Here is a 20817-nt window from a genome sequence, read left to right as displayed (position 1 = left end):
CCCTCTCACTTCACCAATTTTGTTAGTAAACTTTGGAAAAATTAAATGCATTGTTTGGCTTCTTCTGGCTAGGTGTAATATTTCACCCATTTTTTTGAATGGTTTATTTAAAAATGCAAATTTCCCCCTTTACACTTCACCTTTTAACTTACCTAATTAACATTTCAAACCTACTTCTCTTCTACAATATATAAAAGCAAAGAACTGCGGATGCTGGAAATCCAAAACAAAAACAGAAACAGAAATACCTGGAAAAACTCAGCAGGTCTGGCAGCATCGGTGAGGAGGAGCACAGTTGATGTTTCGAGTCCTCATGACCCTTCAACAGAACTCTTCTGCTGAAGGGTCATGAGGACTTGAAATGTCAACTGTGTTCCTCTCCTCCGATGCTGCCAGACCTGCTGAGTTTTTCCAGGTATTTCTGTTTCTGTTTTTGTTTCTACTTCTCTTCTACACATCAAAGCGTCTAGCCCAGGTGGCTTTAATCCAATTAAGAGACAGACATACACACACAGACACAGGCACCACTGGAACTCTAATTTAAAATAATTTCCAATAACATTACAGACGTTTTTATATCTTCTTGACAGTGCCCAATATTGATATCAAGTCAACGGTCTAATCAACTGATGTTGCACCCTTGAAGTTTTAACATCTCCATATATTCACATTAGGCAAGAAGCTTTTGCATAATAATGAATGCAGACTTTTTTGGTCAACAGACCAAAATGCAGTGTATTTGAGATATTAACTGAGTGCAAGTGCACAAATGTCAATATGTCACTAGACAGCATCAAACTTTTCACACTATTCTAGATTAACAAACTCTTACCAAAGTGACTTAACATAAAAAATAATTCAAAACAAATCTTGATAAAAGATCAGGACCTGTACCATGAAGGTGACAGGACAGAACTTCAGCTTTTGACTGATGCAACATTGTAAAACTATTTGGGTATTTGAAGCAACACATCACAGAGGATGAAGTATGTCACTCGCTGCTCCTCCCCTGGCCTTTACTCCAGGGACTTGTTTTACTAAGCAGCACTAGGGATTTGAACCCTTTAATGAATAATGGCTATTAAAAGCTGTACAAATATGAAATGTATAAGGTCATTAAGTTTTGGCACTGTGTCTTTGATTTAGGGTAAAATGGAGACACAAAGGGGGTCAAGTAACCTGTTCTGAACTTTGCTCAGCAAAAGCTTGGGTGGCTTGGTTGTTAAAAGTTAAAGGGGAGCACAGGTTGTTTTACACGTAGAAAGGTGCCAGATTTTCATACCGTTAAACAATGACCAGGGCAGTTGTGCTGACAGTGGATAGGCTGCCAGTCTATGTGTTAGGAATGTCAAGTTTTGTAATGCTTATACTTTAAACTGTCTATTTAATTCAAAGATAAAATGAAGTTGGGGGTGGGGAGGGGGGTAGAGAGAGAGGAGAAGAGAGAGAGAAAGAGAAAAAGAAAAAGAGAAAGATTGAGGCAGCTAGCCCTGTGCCTTAAGCAGAGAGAATGCTGGCCCTGTCAGTCACCATGCAAAATGCAGGCGGGAGCTTGCACTCAGATTGAAGCGAGTGAACTCGTAAGAAGTAGGAGCAGGAGTAAGCCATTTGGCCCCTCAAGCATTCAATAAGATCATGGTTGATCTGCCCCAAGCTTCAACTCCTCTTGCGTGCCAGCTCCTCATAGCCCTCAGCCCCCCAGTATTTCAAAAATCTATCTACCTCCTCTTTAAATACTTTCAGTGATCTAGCCTCACAATTCTCTGGGGTAGAGAATTCCAGACATTCACTACCGTCAGAGAAGAAATTCCTTCACATCTCAGTCTTACATGAGTGCCACCTTATTCTGTAACTATGTCCCCTAGTTCGAAATTCCCCACTAGTGGAAATATTTTCTCAACATCTACCCTGTCAAGCCCCCTCAGAATCTTGTACGTTTCAATAAGATCACCCCTCATTCTTCTAAACTCTAATAAAGGCCGAAAACCTTTCTTGATAGGTCAACCCCTTCATTCCAGGAATCAGCCTAGCGAATCTCTTTTGAACTGCCTCCAATGCCAGTATATCCTTTCTTAAATACAGGGACCTAAACTGTACACAGTACTTCAGGTGCTGCCTCACCAACACACTGTACAGTTGTAACAAGATTTCCCTGTTTTTAAACTCCAACCTCCTAGCAATACAGGCCAAGATTCCACTTGCCTTCTTAATTACTTGCTGCACCTGCGTGCTAACTTTTTGTGTTTCATGCACAAGAACACCCAGATCCCTCTGTGCTGCACTTTTTTGCAGTCTCTCTCCATTTAAATAATAGTGTGCCTTTTTATTCTTCCGACCAAAGTGCAAGACCTCACACTTGCCTACATCAAACTCCATCAGCCAAGTTTTTTGCCCACTCACTCAACCTTTTCCCTTGCAGATTACTTATGTCCTCATCACAACATGCCTTCCCACCTATTTTTGTGAGGATTTAAACAAGGCTGGAAGATTTAACTAGCTTTGGCTAGAAGGAAGGATCTCCAATTTGTCCGTCATAGTGAAAATCAGCTCTGGGATTAGGAGTTACCTGGATGGGTAAGGAGAAGAAAGGAAGCAAACTACTGGGAGCAAAGAACCACCTTGGATTGGTTCCTGGAGAATGAAGTGTCCACTCAAGGGACAGAGTAAAGTATAACTGTGGAGGGGGATTTTCAGTTGTTTTAGACATTAATGGGAAACTTTTCTACAATTTAGGGAATGATTTACCGACTGAAATAGTGTTTAGTTACTGTTGTTATTAGTTCATTTGTTGCAGTAAAAGTCTTAAAACTTGCAATCTTGTTGTGTGATCTTTTCAGTCAGTCACTGGAAGTTCGAATTTCTTCTTAAAAAGTTATCATCCTCTACGGAGATTATAACAAAAGGCCCTGCTAGTCTCCCATTCAGTCTGTATAGGAAAACAAAACTTGTCATTTAGCAAGCAAACATTTCAGCATCCTTTTTGTTTTAACATGGATTTCCATGTGGGTACAACAGTTCAATCAAGAAAGCTCATTCCCACCTTCTCAAGGGAAACTAGGATAGGTAATAAATACTGGCTCACAACTCCAGAATATTTTTTTTCAAAAAACAAGCACAAGCAGAAGGAATTGAAGTATGTCACTATCACAGCAGGATATGGGTATATGGAATGACAGCCTAAATACTTACGGTCCTTATGACTGCCCTCTTCATCTGTGTATATATTGGTTTTCATGTTCCAAATAAACTGGTGACCTAAAAGCTGTGACTTAGCTGCTGCACACAAGATGTACTCCCTTACATATCCCATCTAGAATATATTGAAAAGCAAACGGCGGGTTAATACAGATAACAAATGAAAATGAAAACTATAGGAGTAAGTGCTATCCATGGTTATGCCAACTGGCATAAGGGTGCGAAAAAACTTGGAACAGAGACAATGATTTTTTAAAATATATACTTAAAACTGAAGGCCAATGCTCATTTAAAAAAAAAATGTTTGGTGGGCCAGCAGATTACAGTGATATTTTGAATATGTCTGTGATTTGAAAAGTAGCCGCAGCTGGAATTCCCTCCCTCTCCTGGCAGGGCTCCAAGAATATTCTACAGAAACGCACCCCGTACCAGCCACAGGCCAATTTCTGCAGCAAGTACAAACAAGAGTGCGTTTTCTGGGGCAAGTCTTCCCAGGACTTTGGGGGGGGGGGGGGGGGGGGGGGGGGTGCGTGGACGGCTGAATTTAATAATTTCTCAAGTGCTGGATAAAAGTACTGAGTATTTGAGGAGAAAAATATAGGCATTTTAGGCAGCTTACTGTGCTTAGCCAGCATTGTTTTCAGCAGCAGTATCCAGTTAAGAGAAAGCCACCTTGCCTAACTATACATCCAGCCAGGTGAGGCAGCTGGGGTTAAGCAGCAGCTAAGTGCCCCATTATAGAAAAGATATTAAAGCCACAGAAATCATAGAGTGTCAGTACACCAAGATATGGGAATATACTTACAGTGAGAGACATCAGATTATTTTATCTAGATTATTTTATCTAGAGCAGGCAAGGCTAGGAGGAGATTTAATGGAGGCTTTTTAAAATTATAAAGGGTTTAGATAGGGTGAATAGCTGGGAAGTCAAATTTAAAAACAGTAAGTAAGAAAACGAGGAGAGTTGCTGGAGCATAGACTATTTTGCTAAAGGAGTGGTTGAGGCAGCAGCCGTTGCATCTTTTAAGGGTAAAGCAGAAAAACATTTAAAGGCTCAGATGAAAACCTATGGAGACAAAACAGGTCAAAATTACTTTAGTTTTGAACTGCCCTAGCAAAAAGATGGTCCAAATGGCCTCAAGTACTGAAAATCCTCTATGACTCTAAGCTGCAGGTGGCCAATAAAAGGTGCCATCTAAATCAATAGAAAACATTCTGAATTCAAATTATATCAGGTGATACCAATCTCCTATTTTCCAAAATACAAACTTAAAAACTAACTGCAATTCAAAGTAACTTATTTTAAGTGAAGTAATCTGGGACATTTCTGAGAGGCCAGGTTATTATGTAAATGCAGGTTTGTTTCTTTCTTTCTGGGAAGTGCGCGCAAAACCAATGCTCCAAGGTGGGGTTCAAAAGGAATATAATGCTTGCTGTACAACTTCTGGTTCATGTAATGCTCGCCAGTTTGGGCTCAAGCACAATCCACAGACAAGAAAGAAGTCCATCTGTGTGGAAAATCCGTCGCCCATCCTAGTAGGCAGCATTGCAAAGAGAAAGTTGAAATCTGTAGAACACAATATGATCAATAGTCTGGCAAAAACAAAATATGGAGATCCTCTCACATCATCTGAAGGACTCAACAGAGCCTGTCCACAGTGACTATAGGTTCAATGTTCAGCAAGGTTCCCTGATATTCCCATAAGACAGACACAATAAAACAGCGGTGTGAAATCTAGCAGGGGGAACAATGCCAGCTTTAGGATAATACACTGCCCACAACAAATAGTTTAGAGGCAAACTCATTAAATCAACTTTGTTGTGTCAGATGCAAATTTGGAATCTGCAAACGTCTTAACAATAGAACAGAAAAGTCATTCTTGCAAAGGAAAATATGGGGCATTTCCATGAATTTCTGAACCTTTAAGCTCAATAAGTAGCAAACCAAACACCAGTGTGAACTAGTAAAATCCTATCCTGTTTGGCTTTGACCAAATAAAGTGGGTGCATTCATTACCTTGTCGTATCTGAGAGCTTGAACAATTTGTGGAATGTAGAACAGAATTGCATCCTGTTTGGGAAAAACATATGGGCCGGTGATTAGCAAGTCAGCCAAAATACAGTTTTGTTCAATCTCTTCAAACTAAAATGTCATATCTTCCGATAACGCCTTTAATTCATTTCTCACACCACACATCGTTCCAACTAAGTAAATAAAAAGCAGGGTGCTTGAAATACAGCAGGAACGGGTCAGCGTCTGTCAAGAGAAATGATGATTTACTGTTTCAACGAGAAACATTTTCTCCGAACTGGAAGGTAAGCAAGGAGTGAATTATGGTGCTAAATGGGAGTAGGGCGAGGGGAAGAAACAGGGAAAATAGGTAAAATTGAAGATCAGGTATTCTGACTTCTGTTACAAGAAGGCAGTTAGTTAATGATCAGGAATACATTTTTATTTGAAGGAGTCAGATGCAAAAGTCATCTCAGTCGTGAAGTGAAAAGATTTCAGATTTCCAATATTTGTAGTCTTAATTTTTTTTTTTACATCTAACAGACCAAATAGGTGACCTGCTTATAAGCATGGTGCAGCTAAAATTTAGCATTGTATTTTGCCATGATCTTTGTGATCATCCCTTAAGGAATGTTCAGGGAGGGGCCCCAATGGCTCATTGGTAAAATCAAAGAACAGTGTGAGGAGGAGGTGAACAGACTAGGAATGTTCGCAATTGTTCTTCTGAGGGCTCACTTATACAAGGAAATAAGCCAATGGGGTGAGGCACCATCACACCCAAAAAAACATACCCCAGCATGATGATTGTTGGTCTCAGTGTGTGTGTGTGTGAGAGAGAGTGTATGTGAGTGCATCTGTACGTGCGTATGTCTGTGTGCATGTGGAGGACGGGTGGGTGGGCGGTGAGGGTGTGGTGGCAAGGAAGTGGTGAGGGATCTGCAACTACTATATTCTGTTTTGTATAAGGTTCAGGAACACCAAGTAACTCTTAGATCACCAGCTGGTTCAAGAAAATTACAGTCTCCTCACAGACAGCCACGGTTTCAATTTTCTACTCACAGACACTGAAACGAATGTAGAAATAGATAGTCAAGGGTCAGGGGCAGCTTTATTATTATATCAATGGGGTAGATCTGAAACAAACATTTAAGATGCACTATATACAAAATAAACTCTGGTATTTAAATTGCGTCCATCATACTTCAAAATGTCACACTTGCTGATTGACTCATACATAAAAAAGCAATTTCTGTTCATAGAACATTGCCAGTTGCCTAAAATATTAACAGCTTACCTCCCATGGGGTTGTGCAAAGTGAGCTGGAGAACACAGTTTTATAACAATTGGAATGTTACCAATGAAGTGTGACAGGGAAAGTGTGACAGGAAGAAGTGTAACAGGACACGACTGTGGTACTTCCTGGAAGTATGTGCGACATGTAAGGCTTTTAAGCATTATTTATACATTTTATATTACATTCTCAGAGCAATTAATTTATGAAGTATCCCACCCCCAGTATACTGCTCCTTACCGGAGGAAACGAACGCAGCACTTTCACAGCATACTGTGCGGTCAGTGGATGTGGTGGATATAAACTTGAAAAGTAAGAGAGGGCAGTTGGTGGATCTGTAGGTGCCCAACACAAAATATGGCTCAACTCTGGTGCATCAGCATCAATTGTGTGCCAAGTGACCAGATGCTATAAAACAAAAAGCAAAGAAAATAGTTTAACCCAGAAACAGGAAACCAAGACTGGATATCAATAATTGTACAAAAAGCTAACCTTTCATTGGGATAAGTATAATGGTTAATGGTTAATTGTTAATCATTGGGATAAGTCACAGGTCTAACAGTTGCATTGTTAATACAAATTCTTTGGTCAAGGCAGTTTAAAAATAGAATACAACAATTCATTATTTTGAACCTTGTGCAGACTTTCACATCCTTCCACGGCCTCACTGCATTCTAGTTCTGCTATTTTCTAGAGATGCATGGCCCCAAATACACTCTTTGCTCTTCCAACACTGGTTACCATCTTGTTTCTCACTCCTCCCACTCAACCATCAATGGTTACTCTTCCCTTGCCTTCACGAGTTCCTCCACCTTATCACAACTCTGCTTCTTTCAAAAACCTAATAACCTCTCCTTGACCAGGCTTTCTTCCACTCCAACAACTTAATACTTTTCTATTTTGCCTCCTTTGATATGTTTGTACATGAGGAGCCCAATAGAAATGTAGCTATTTGTGAAAGCAGGGGAAAACAACTGGGACACCTCCTTCCAGAACATTTTAGGTATGTCACGCAACCTCCAATCCCGCATTCTACACACTGGGCAATAATTTCCTGTAATGCCAAATCTAACGGTGTCTACTGTTAGTTAGTTAGACTTGCCCTTGCGTGCTTTAGGTTTTTAAATTTGTGTGTGTCAAGTTGCTGTAGGTGTGAGGTGATGGCGTCACAGTGAGGGGAAACTGGGCATCTGGGACAGGAATGAATAGGGCAAATAATTGTGTCTCCTTTAAGCAATCAGGTTGAAGGATTGTAAAATTAACATCGCAAAGACTAAAAAGGAATTATAAATTAAGAGTGGATGAACTCAATATCAAATCAGATGCCGCAAGAGAAATAAAGGGAGTGAAAGGAAGAATGAATTGAGAAAGAAAATAATACATCTAAGTAAAAAAAAAATTAAGAATTCTACATTTATAAAAATTTTCCAATAATTAAAACCTGAAGAAATGAGACTCCTTATTTGTACCACATTTAATTTTCAGTGCCAGGAAAGTAGCGAGCAGTAATTAACACTTATTAAATTACTAAAAGGATACTTAGACTGAAATAGAAAATACTTAACTTTCCGTGGCAAGTTACGTTTGTATTTATTACGCAAACACAGCAACCTCACAACAATCAGTGCCCGTCAACAGTGAGGCAGGCAGCAAGGTGCTGTTTTTGCGCAACTAATGGACAGTATCTTAAGGATATTTGAGTTTAATCATGCCTCTGCCCTTGCCTGAAGTTGCTGTACCATTTACGTATAATGTTGAGCACCATTAGCTTCACTGTTACTTTGACAGCAAATTAGGCCAACGCTAACAAACAGCTATTTCATTGAGTTCTTTAATCCAATGGTTGATAGTCTTAACTTTCACCATAAAGATTTGCAGTAACAGGTCAACTGGCCCTTTAAATACATGCCTGTTGTCCATTAGAAAAATCCAAAACTAACCCCCTTGACTGTTCTCTCCCCATACCCTATATCTTCAGATATTTCCAATGCTTCAAATTTTTGTCCAATTTTGCCAAACAGTAGAATGGCCACTATATCAATTACCTGCTGTGGAAAAATATCCCATGCTGCATAAAGAAATTTCTCCTACAACCTATCCTCACTTTCTCCAGTAACAATTTTAAATTGTATTCCTAATATAGCTGTCATTTATCATCACTCTGTAACCTAACAAAATAGCCTTTCCTTATTCACTCCAAATACTTATATAATTTTAAAAACTGCTATTAAATATCTTTTTCACTTTCTCTTTTTCAGTTTCTCCAAAACTTTCCCAGAATCAGCATTTGATGTAGCCAAGTTCATATGGATGACAATTTTGAATGTGAAGGATAATAAGACCCACCCCTCCCACTCCCACCAAGCGTATAATCTTTCTTTATTACATTACTTTCAAACACGCTGATACAAGGATGGGTTGATCATCCCTCTGGCATCTCCACCTTATTTCGATAGCCAATCTCCCTAATTGTGCAGATGTCTGATGGGGGTTACTCATGCAGTTGAACATTTTGCCAAAGGCAAGGGTGTCCCTGACTTTTTTCGTCTTTGTTGCATTGAGGTGATGCATGAAGCTTTATATAGGATTACATATGATATACGGCAGAGAAACGGGTCATTCGGCCCAACCAGTCCATGCTGGTATTTATGCTCCACTCATGTCTCCTCCCATCTTTCCTCATCTAAAACTGATTACCACAACCCTCTATTCCCTTCTCCCACATTTGCTTGTCAGGTTCTCCTTAAATGCATCTATACTATTCCCTTCAACCACTCCCTGCAAGTTCCACATTCTCACCACGCTTTGAGAAAATAAGCTTCTTCTGAATTCCTTATTTGATTTCTCTTGTATCGATGGCCTCTAGTTATGCTCAAGTGAAAACACTCTCTCTATAGCCACTCTATCAAAATCTTTCAAGACCTCTATTAGGTCACCCGCTGCCTTCTTTTTCTCCCCCACAAGAAGAGACCCAAGCACTACTTGATATGTAAACCCTCACATTTCTGGTATCATCCTTGTAAATATTCTCTGCACCCTTTCTAGTAACTCTATCATTTTTAAAGTATGTCAAACAAAACTGCACACTTTGATCTAAGTGTGGTCTAACCAAAGTTCAATACAGGTTTAGCATAACCTCCCTACATTTCAATTCTCTCCTTCTAGAAATAAAGCCTAGTGCTTGGTTCATATTTTTAGGGCCTCACTAACCTGTGACACAACTTTAAAGATTGGTGTATTTCTACTCTGAGATCCCTTTGTTCAGCTACCCTACCAGGACTCACCTGCCAAGCAATACATAACCTCACTATTCTTCCTACCAAAATGTATTATCTCATACTTATGTTGAAATTCATTTACCAATTTTTTTTTAAAATTTATTAACAGGAAGTGGGCTTTGTTGGCTGGGCCAGCATTTATTTCCCATCCCTAGCTGCCCTTGCAAAGATGGTGTTGAGCTGCCTTCTTGAACCGCTGCAGTCCATGTGATGTAGGTACACCCACAGAGCTGTTAGGGAGAGGGTTCCACCAGCAACAGTGAAGGAATGGTGATATATTTCCAAGCCAAGGTGGTGAGTGACTTGGTGGGGGGGGGGGGGGGGGGGGGGGGGGGGGGGCGGTGGCTTCCAGGTGGCGGTGTTCCCATCTGTTTGCTGCCCTTGTCCTTCTAGATGGTAGTGGTCATGGGTTTGGGAGGTGCTGTCTAAAGAGCCTTGCTGAATTCCTGCAATGCATCTTGTAGACGGTAAACACTGCTGCTATTGTCTGTTGGTGGTGAAGGGAATGAATGTTTGTGGATGTGATGTGATGCCAAACCAACAGATTGCCTTGGCCTGGATGGTGTCGAGCTTCTTGAGTGTTGTGGGAGCTGCACTCAACCAGGCAAGTGGAGAGTATTCCATCACACTCCTGTGGATGGTGGACAGGTTTTGGGGAATCAGGAGGTGAGTTAACTCATCATAGGGTTCCTAACCTCTGATCTGCTCTTGTAACCACAGTATTTATATGGCTAGTCCAGTTCAGGTTATGGTCAATGGTAGCCTCCCCCCCACGATGTTGATTGTGGGGGATTCGGTGATGGTAATGCCATTGACGTCAAGGAGCGATGGTTACATTCTCTCTTGCTGGAGATGGTCATTGCCTGGCACTTGTACGGTGTGAATGTTACTTGCCACTTGTCAGCCCATGCCTGGATACTGTCCAGGTCTTGTTGCATTTGGACACGGACTGCTTCAGTATCCAAGAAGTTGCAAATGGCGCTGAACGTTGTGCAATCATTAGTGAACATCCCCACTTCTGACCATATAATGGAAGGAAGGTCAATGATGAAGCAGCTGATGATTGGGCCAAGGATACTACCCTGAGGAACTCCTGCAGTGATGTTCTGGAGCTGAGATGACTGACTTCCAACAATCACAACCATCTTCCTTTGTGTTACGTATGACTCCAACCAGAGGAGAGCTTGCCCACGATTCCCATTGACTCCAGTTTTGCTAGAGCTCCTTGATGCCACTCTCCGTCAAATGCAGCCTTGATGGCAAGGGCAGTCACTCTCACCTCAGGAGTTCAGCTCTTTTGTCCATGTTTGAATACTTGATTATCCATCAACCCCCTGTTTGGTGACATTCACGAGTTTAGATATTGCGTTTTTTGATTCCAAAGATCCAAATCATGAATGTGGATTGTGAAGTACAGTGGCCCCAGCACTGGTCCTTGTCCATCCTCAATGACTGTGAACAGTGTTGAACAGTGTTGTATGATGTTGTATGTGTCAGCAGAGGTGCTCAGCAGAGGAAGGATTACCATTCGTGGTATGGTTTTTTTTTATTCATTCATGGGATCTGGGTGTCGCTGGCTAGGCCAGCATTTATTACCCATAAAAATGAAAACAAAAAACTGCGGATGCTGGAAATCCAAAACAAAAACAGAATTACCTGGAAAAACTCAGCAGGTCTGGCAGCATCGGCGGAGAAGAAAAGAGTTGACGTTTCGAGTCCTCATGACCCTTCGACAGAATTTATTACCCATCCCTAACTGCCCTTGTTCAGAGGGCAGTCATCCAGAATCACATTCTGTGATCACCAGGTAAGGACACTAGTGAACTAGATCGGATTTTACAACAATTGACAATGGTTTCATCATTAAATTTTAAATTCAAATTCCACCATCTGCTGTGGCGGGATTCAAACCCAGATCACCAGAGCATTACCCTGGGTCTCTGGATTACTATGCCGGTGACAATACCATTACACCATAGCCTCCGCCATGATGTATAAAGCCACATGGTAATAGACTGAGTGTACACCCTAGAAGCAGCCTACCAGCTTGGCAGCAGCACCATGCATGACATAACTGGGATCTGTACATAGTTAGAGTAACAATAAATGGTTCATGTTTAAACATACAGGTCTCAAGATCTCATCACTCGGACATCAAACAAGCCCACAACACAACAGACAGCTACCCTTTAGTCCCACTCTCTGCTTTGTCTTGAAGCCAGCAAGCAAAACATTCTGCCAATTGTCCCCGACTCTGCATTCTCTGACCTTATCCATTTGTTTATTATGGGGCGCCTTATCCAAAGCCTTTTGAAAATCAGATAAATCACATCTACAGCATTACATTATTTATTCTCTCTGTTACCTCTTCAATATATTCAATAAAGCTGTTCAAGCAAGATTTTCCTTTCTGAAATCCATGTTGATTACTCATAATTAGATTTCTCATTTCTAGGCATTCTCCTATTCTCTCCTTTAGTAGAGACACAATTACGTTTCCTATCACCAATGTAAGCTCACTGGTCTATAATTTCTTGGACATGTCATATTTCCTTTCTTAAATACAGGTTCCCTGATATTGCACCTTTTTCTACTGAAGTATTAAATATGTGTAATAATGTCCCTGCTATCTTTTTCCTAGATTATTTAAAATGCATGGATGGAATCCATCCAGACTAGGGACTTTATTCTCTGAGTTTGTTTAGCTTATTCAATACATCCCTTTTTCACTTTAAATGCACTTATCTCATTACTCATCTGATCATGCAATATCACATCCGCCTGTTCTATCTCCCTGGTAAACACTGAAATGAAATAATTATTTAATCTCTTTCCTTACCTGTTGTATTACCCTATCCATCCATTAATGGCTCTATTCCCTTTCCAGAGCTTCAAGGGAACCATTTACGAGTCCATAATCAGAACTCTTTAATTTATGCGTTATCTCAAATTGCGGATCCTAGCTAATGTTGCCATTCAGCTTTGCATTGATATAGAGTTTTCAGGGCCTCAGGGTGCCCCAAAGTGCTTTATAACCAATGAAGTATGTACTGTTTTGAAGTGTAGTCACTGTTGTATTGCAGGAAATGCAGCAGCCAATTTGCACAAAAGCTTTCACAATTAGAAATGTAATTATGGGCTGTAAATATTGGTCAGGACACAAGGGAAAAATTTAACTTTTAAGATACACAAAAGGTTTAATAACAGAGAAGGTGGTTACGTTCATATTTACCTCGCTCCTGCCATGAATTCCTACATGTGTAATCAGATTAATGTGGTCTAAATGAAAGTGAAGTTCAACTACTGCACCACAGGGACTAAATATGTCTACTTTAAGATTGTTAGTCAGTCTCGAAGTGTGGCACATTTGTGTGTACTGGAAGCTCCATATATTAATACACAGGGCCCTGCTTTTTGCAGACAGAAAGAACATGTGCACACATTGCGCCTGTTTCAGCTAAGCAAAATAAGTGATAGCCATTCACTGGTTCATTCCTCAGGGCAATGCCTTGACCATTCAAGCTGCCTGGTTTAAATTTCAAACAATGCTTGGCAGTTAACTGTCATTCACCGTTAACTGGTGCAATTCTCCATGACAATGCCTCTACCAATCAGAGTCCACTTGCCAACCAATCTCTTCTTATACAATATAAAGTTGTTGCTTCCCTTGACATTGGTATTCTTGCAGTTGCCTTGGTGAGTGCAAGGCGAAAAGCTTCAACAAAATGTATTTAGCCAATTCTCTTTTGAAAGCACCCTCTCAGGCAGTGCATTCCACGTCACAACAACCTGCTATGTAAAAAAGACCGGGTTCCTTATGACACCTGTCATTCTTTTGCCAATTATCTTAAATCTGTGTCCTCTCGTTATCAGCCCTCATGTCACTGGAAACTGTTTTTTCTTTAATCACTGTATCAAAACTATTCATGATTTTGAACACTTCTATCAAATCTCCCCTTAATCTTCTCTGCTCTGAGGAGAACAAGCCTAGCTTCTTCAAACTCTCTACATAAATGGAGTTCCTTATCACTAGTACCATTCTTGTAAATCTCTTTTGCACCTTCACCAAAGCCTTGACACCTTTCATTAACTATGGTGCCCAACACTTAACACAATATTCCAGTTGAGTCCTAAACATTGATTTTCAATAACAGGTTAGCATAATTTCCTTTCCTTTTTTTTATTCAATTCCTTTTTTGATGAACCCAAGAATTCTATTTATATCTTTAAACGGCCTTCTCAACTTGTCCTGGTATCTTCCAAGATTTATGTACATATCTCCAGCTCGGTGTTCCTGCACCAAATTTGAATCAAACAATTTATTAATGCTAAAGCTTAAACATTTCCTTGATAAATCCATTACGAGCAATAAATGGAGATGCAAAGTGAAGGGTAGACGGCAGAACATCAGCGAAATGGAAAATAATAAAAGATGCGGAAAGATAAATTGGAACGTAACAATTAGGTGATACCAAACTTGAACTGAAAACATTTGAAGGTTGGAGGGAGGGGAGGAAATGCAAAGAATGAAGGTTAGAAATTCCAGAGTTCTGAGGTCCTGAGAAAATAAGGGGCAGTGCAATTAATTTCCTCCCAAAACTCTTAAAAAGAAAAGGAATCGTATGAAGCCCAAAGTGCTAGCTGAGGATCAGTACAATAAGACCAGCGGCTGGGAAGCTGCAAAAGACCATATCAATGAGGTGATTTATGGCATCAACCAAGCTTGGTTGACTGACAGGGTGCAAATTGATATAGTATTATCAGAAGAGCAGAAAAGAGTTATTTGTTGGAAGTGACCACTAGTGAGGAAACACATAGCATAGGATTGGATAAGATCTAGGAAATGAGCTGAATTACTGGACCGATTAAGGGTAGGCTGACCGAGATATTGTTTAAGCCCCTTAATTTGGATAGATTCTCTGAATTCTCTTGATATGTTAGGCAGGTGAAAAAAATAGCGTTATATTACTTTGTGAATAATTGAAAACGCGCCAGATGGTCTTACTGTCCGCAGTTAGGGAGAGAGGTAAAAAACATCAGCCAGCCAAGCAAACGACTGCTTTCAGAAAATGTGTGCATGTACCCTGGGCGGAACAAGATCTATGAACCCAGCAAACCTCATTTAGATTCATATATAAACATCAGCCACTTAGGTCAGGTAGCAAAGGATTACCAGCAACTGTTAAGAGAGCAGGGAGCAACCAAAAAAACAGCACTTTATCATCATATACCACTATTGCCTTCATCATCATGCCAATAGCTTGAAAGGTTCCCAGAACCAAACAAGTAGCGAAATGAACTGAATACAAGTCCTAACAGATGAATAATGTTTAACATTTTCTTTCCAGACTATTTGCTCAGTATGTAAAATTCGTGAATACATTGCAAAGCAAATATATGCAAGGAAAAAGGAGTTAACTTTACAGTCATTCAGCTCAAGGCACTTTACAACAGCCCATACTTGCCAGAAACTTCATCCCTAATTTACTGCAGTTTATGTTATGTGTGCAATAAATGTCATTTTCACCATTATAAATACAATGCGCATTTTGAATTAATATCTCAAAGAGTGCTAGGTGTGTAATAGTTTCTAGACAGATGATTTCAGTGAATTCCAAGCTAATCAGCAAACAAAGGAGCAAGTTAACTTTCTAAATGCCAAGCCAGGATCACAGAATGAGGATTATGCTTACAAGTCCAGATCTTATTAATTATCTAAACCTCAGATATCCAGGAATGAAAATGTGTAAATGGGTGTATTACTCGCCTTTTGCCATTTTTATCATATCTGCACCACACAGCTTCGTGTGACAATATTTTGTTTCCTATTTCCCGTTAGGTATTAAGGGACAAATTCTAATTCTTCCCTTGCTGGGAAGAATACTTTTGGTTTAAACTGTTGTCACAAGATCACAATGGTGGAGAATGGTCTTTCTGCTCATTTTAATTTATTCAGCCAGAAAGACCACATATGCCCCATTTCAGCATCCAATTACCTCACAGTTGATTTACTTCCATTATTCTGACTGGACGCTGATTTCATGACCTTTATGAGTTATCAGCTTTTAGAGTTACATCAGAGACTGCACTTGAAGAGTACTTTATTGGCTGTGAAGTACTTTGAGACAATCTTGGAAGACGAAAGCCATAATAAAAATGCAAGCAAAAGCACAAAAGTGAAGTAAATGTCATCTGCCATCGATCGGCCCACATTCTACAACATTTGTAATTCCGGAGCTGCCTCTTTGCATTGCACAGCCTCCTCCTAGTTTGGCATCTCTGCTAATCTAACTAATTTGCATTGACTTTCTGATCCTGGGTCACTGTTGTATAGTAAACGCATTAATATTTCCAACACAGCACTGGCACCCCACTCGGAATTCCCCCCAACTCTGTCAGAGCTCCTCAAAATAAACGCCTTGCCAGCAAGGTCCAAGGGGATTCCTCCCAATAGCTCCCTCTGCAACATTGGTGCAATATCAATGGAAAACCTTCGAAAAACAGTTTAACTACCAGGTTTTCTGCCAATCTCCAACCTGAGTTAAGGGTGGGGTTCAGGGACCCCAGGAAATTCTAACCCCTGCAACAACACAAAGCAAAGTACGACCAATGCTACCGAATCTGAAATAGAAACAGAAAATTCTGGAAATACTCAGCAGTTTGGGTAGCATTTGTGGAGAGTGAAACAGAGATAACGTTTCAGGTTGATGATGATCCTTTATAGATGACCTGAGACGTTAACTCTGTCTCTCTCTCTCCACAGATGATGTCTGGCATTTTTTTGTGTTTTTATTTCAAATTCTATCCCCAGTTCTTTTCTACTTCTTCTACCAGTTTCTTACCCATTCACAAGATTGAACCTGAATCCCTACAGTTTTGAGCTTAACTAATATAATCAAATACAACACACTCTGATTTGTTTCTAAAACGAATGATCCCCAACATAACTCTCAAAGGCTGATACTGGGGATGGCAGGACTGTCGTATGAGGAGAGATTGGTTCGACTGGGCCTGCATTCACTTGAGCTTAGAAGAGGAGAGGGGATCTGATTACAACATATAAAATTCTAACAGGGCTAGACAGAATAGACACAGGGAGGGTGTTTCCCCTGATGGGGAGTTTAGAACCAGGGGCCACAGTCTCAGGATATGGGGCAGGCCATTTAGGACTGAGATGAGGAAAAATTTCTTCACTCAGAAGGCAGTCAACCTGTGGAATTCTCTACCACAGAAGGCTGTGGAGGCCGGGTCACTGAGTACATTCAAGAAAGAAATTGATAAATTTTTGGATATTAGGGGCATCAAGGGTATGGAGAGAAAGCGGGAACATGGCATTGAGATAAGAGAATCAGCCATGATAGTATTGAACGGCAGAGCAGGCTCGAAGGGCTGAATGGCCTACTCCTGCTCCTAGTTTCTATGTGTATGTGTGTCTATTATGTCCTTGCTCCCACTATCAAAGAGCACATTCAGTCTCACTGGGCAGCTCCCAAAGATTGTGTGCTTCATCTCCACCACTGAAATATAGGTTTTTTTTAAAAAACATGTCAGATCCTCAGAACGTAACTAGGCGAACACATTCAGCCAGCTGTCAAATCCTTCTTAGCATTCTCACAATGTCGAATGAAAAGCTTGGTCATAGTTATCTGTAACAACTGCCAAAAAATGCTGAGCAAGCAGCACTATTTCATAAAATGTCCTGTTGGACATGTCATTGTATCTCAGGTGTCATAATGGGTTACGATCAAGAGTGCAAAAGAATGGAAAGAAAAGCTTTGACTTTACAGAAATATATCAAAAGGCAAGTAAAATGACACCGCATTTGATATTTTAATATGCCTGGCAATGAGCATTTATAAATTTTGTTGCAAGTTTTACCATGAAGTAATCACTTAAGAATTTATCTAATTTCAAATTAAACAGTTCCCCATTTTCTATTGCTCACATTTTTAAAGTTTGAGGATAAAAACCAAATAAGGACAGTTATTTAGGGGGCATTTCTTTAACGTCCATAAACTTACCCGGATGGCTTCCGGGACATCACTAATGGCTCCAGGATCCAGCCTCACCAAACGAGTTACTTCTGCTCCAATAGCTTCAGTGTTTTTAAATCTGGCAGATGCAAAATGTTGAACAAGCGGGTGTAAGTTACCAAGAAGTCTAATTCAGTTATAGGTGTAATAGTCCTCATCCTTCAAACACCTCTGGTGGTGCTGATCACCGGCTTTAGAGATGTGAAACATGTTCACACTGATGTGTTTATGGTCTTGCTGTCAACTAAACTCAAAGGCAGTTTGTATTTTGCTGTAATATACCAACACCACTGAAGTAGTAGGGCATGTGAATGTCTTAACAATGTTCCATGCATTAATAACACGGGCCTTGTAGATAGTGTTAGTAATGCTATTTACTTATTGCCTTGCAAAACATGCCTATGTTTGTTTGCTTTTCTCCACCCACCACCGCCCCCCAACCCCCGCCCCCCATCTCCCCCCACCCCCCGTCCCCCCACCCACCAACTTCTGCACAAAACCTTTTATTTTCCAGTTTTTTTAAACATTGTAAAATATTTGGCCTTTTGCTCTATGTCTCACTGGTTTTGCAGTATTTTCTTAAGTGCTTTATTTGTATAATTCTGCCATCCTCAAGTGTTTCGGTTCTGAAGATAATTTTAAAATATATTTTTTCTCCTGCTTTACATCCCACATGAAGTTATGTTTCTTACAGAAGCTGTTGTGGCTGTAATGCTGCACAAAGTTATTCTCATGTCGAGGCTCCAAAGACTGGAAGAACCTGTACAGATGGTCATTTGCCTTGGTCCAGGCCCTGCTCACTGACCTCTTGGCTCTGGCCAGAATATCAGAGGTCAGCAATAAATATTTTATAAACATCTCCCTCTGGCAATGCCATAAACAGCAGACCAAAACAAACTCCTATCCAAGGAACAGTTCACTCAAAATTTTCTTTAAATGATAGAAGGCGGATAACACATTCTAAAGGTTGAATAATAAAGTGCGGGGAGGGGTGACAGCACAACACACCCCCACCCAAACCAGAAACCATGCTGACGTGGAGCCGACATGCTCCATGCTGACTCACCCCACAGACATAAAGTGCTGCAGGCAGACTAATGAGGGCCATGTAGGACTTCCATCCCTCATTGGGATGGAGGCTCCACCCTCTAAAGCTACCGACCAATCCAGTTGGAAGACGTCAGTGGCAGCTACCAGGACTGGTGAAGAAAGGACCCCAAGGCCTTGGATCCCTGGAGCAGGTCAGTCCGGGGTCTTGGGCCAGGAGGGTTTGAGTAGGTTAGAAAGAGTGGCGGGGGGGCGTTTAAGGGAGTGAGTGGGTAGGAAGGAAGTGAAGGCTCAACCTAAGGACAGCCCCTGAACAGCGAAACCCACCCTTCCCGCCCTTTAAGCACTGAGCTAAAATAAAAATCAGGCTTCCCACACCCGCCTTGCTGCCTACGCCAAATGTTTTATGCTGTGGGCAGTGTATTATCAATGTCAATTGGCTTGGTGACAAGCTAACTGACCCTTAATTGTTCATTTTAATATGGCGGGCAGGCTACCAATTTCATCGCCCATCTGCTGCCCCCATATCATGGGGTTGGGCGGGAAGGTGGTGGGATGGGGACCCACCCCATTTTAAGTTCTCCCTGTGGGAATCACACCCACCGTGGGCACATAAAATTCAGCCCTAAATCTGTTGCTTGTCAATGTTCTCTTCTGTTCTTCCAATTTGGGTATTGTAGTTCAAAAGAAACAAAGCTTCCCCTAACAGAATTCCCCACTTATACCAGTGCACGTATCTCTTGCATCTTTCGATCGGGGAGGGGGGAAACGGACAGGTGTGGGGGTGGACGGACAGACACTTGCATGCATGCAATCACTATCTTGGTTCTCCACTCCCAGTCCCCAGGGTTATGGAATGCTGTACAGGTTTGTTATAATATTATTTGTAGCTTCACACACTGGTGTGAGTGAAAGAGCAAAGTAGCGGTCACAATGTTGGTTAATTGGTATCTTAACAGGTGAACAATCATTTCAGCCAACCATGATTATCTTCCTTTTGGATGAATGATGCTTTGGAGATGTGACGTTTTGAGTTAAGTCTCAGACTGTCCTCTCAGTGTGACACTTTTGCATCTAGTATGCATTACACCTTCCAATGTTATATAAGCAACAATTTCCATATAACTTGGACAAATCATGTCATGAAAACAGGGACATCACCAATAGGTGCAATGTCGTCACCCCTCCCCCCAAACCGGCGTGGGGGGGGGGGTGTCTCCCCAATTGGTGCCCCTGATTGGAGACACGCCGCCATTTTACGTGGGCAGGCCAATTATGACCCACCCAGTGTGATATCCAGGAAGCACTATGCGCTCCCTGTATGGGTGGGGAATTCCCTCAGCCGGGAGTGCAAAGATCTCCCTGAGGCTAAGTGCCGCCTCAGGGAGATCAGCTCTAATTTAAACTTTTATTAAACATGTTTAAAAACTTTCCCTGCCATGTCCCCTCACGTGACACTGTCACAATAGTTGGGACATGCCCATAAGTTTTATTGAAACCTTTCTTGAAAATTTAAATACCCTCACGAAATCTCATCCCACCCGTGGAGGAGATTTCACGCCTTTCCAAAGCCCGCCAATGCTCCCAGGCCGGTCTATTAATTACCTCAATAGGCCATTGACAGGTCGGCTGACTCGGCTGCACCCCCGCTGACCTGAAAGTGGAAATGATGTGGAGTGATGTCGGGAGTTCCACCCGACGTCATCCCGCGTCATTTTACCCGCAGGCGAGCAGGAGCGGGGCCCGCCCACCAACCGGAAGATTCTGCCCAAGGTTACAAAAGCAACTCTTCCCTGAAACATCAAACACGGAAGGAGCAAAGGCAGCAATATCATGGAAACGTCATCACCTCCAAGTCATTTACCATTCTGACTTCAACTTTTATCAATATTCCTTCCTTCGTCATTGGACCAATGTTCTGCAACTCCCTAACTAGCATCATTTTGGCAGCAGAAACACCAG

General features: G+C 41.2%; 1 protein-coding gene across 1 annotated transcript in view; it reads right to left on the bottom strand.

Annotated features, from left to right (window-relative positions):
* Positions 1 to 20817, bottom strand: part of pi4kab (phosphatidylinositol 4-kinase, catalytic, alpha b) — a 153415-nt gene that overhangs the window by 23425 nt on the left and 109173 nt on the right. Inside the window, exons 40-43 of the mRNA XM_041202508.1 lie at positions 17797 to 17887; positions 6738 to 6905; positions 5213 to 5266; positions 3190 to 3310 (exon numbers count right to left, since the gene is read on the bottom strand). Of these exons, the coding sequence (XP_041058442.1) occupies positions 3190 to 3310; positions 5213 to 5266; positions 6738 to 6905; positions 17797 to 17887 (434 nt within the window). The remainder of the gene's footprint in view (positions 1 to 3189; positions 3311 to 5212; positions 5267 to 6737; positions 6906 to 17796; positions 17888 to 20817) is intronic.

Source organism: Carcharodon carcharias, chromosome 13 (assembly GCF_017639515.1).
Source record: "Carcharodon carcharias isolate sCarCar2 chromosome 13, sCarCar2.pri, whole genome shotgun sequence".
In the NCBI taxonomy this organism is placed as follows: Eukaryota; Metazoa; Chordata; class Chondrichthyes; order Lamniformes; family Lamnidae; genus Carcharodon; species Carcharodon carcharias.
Note: the sequence above shows the minus strand (reverse complement) of the source record. Positions and strands in the feature narration are given on the sequence as shown.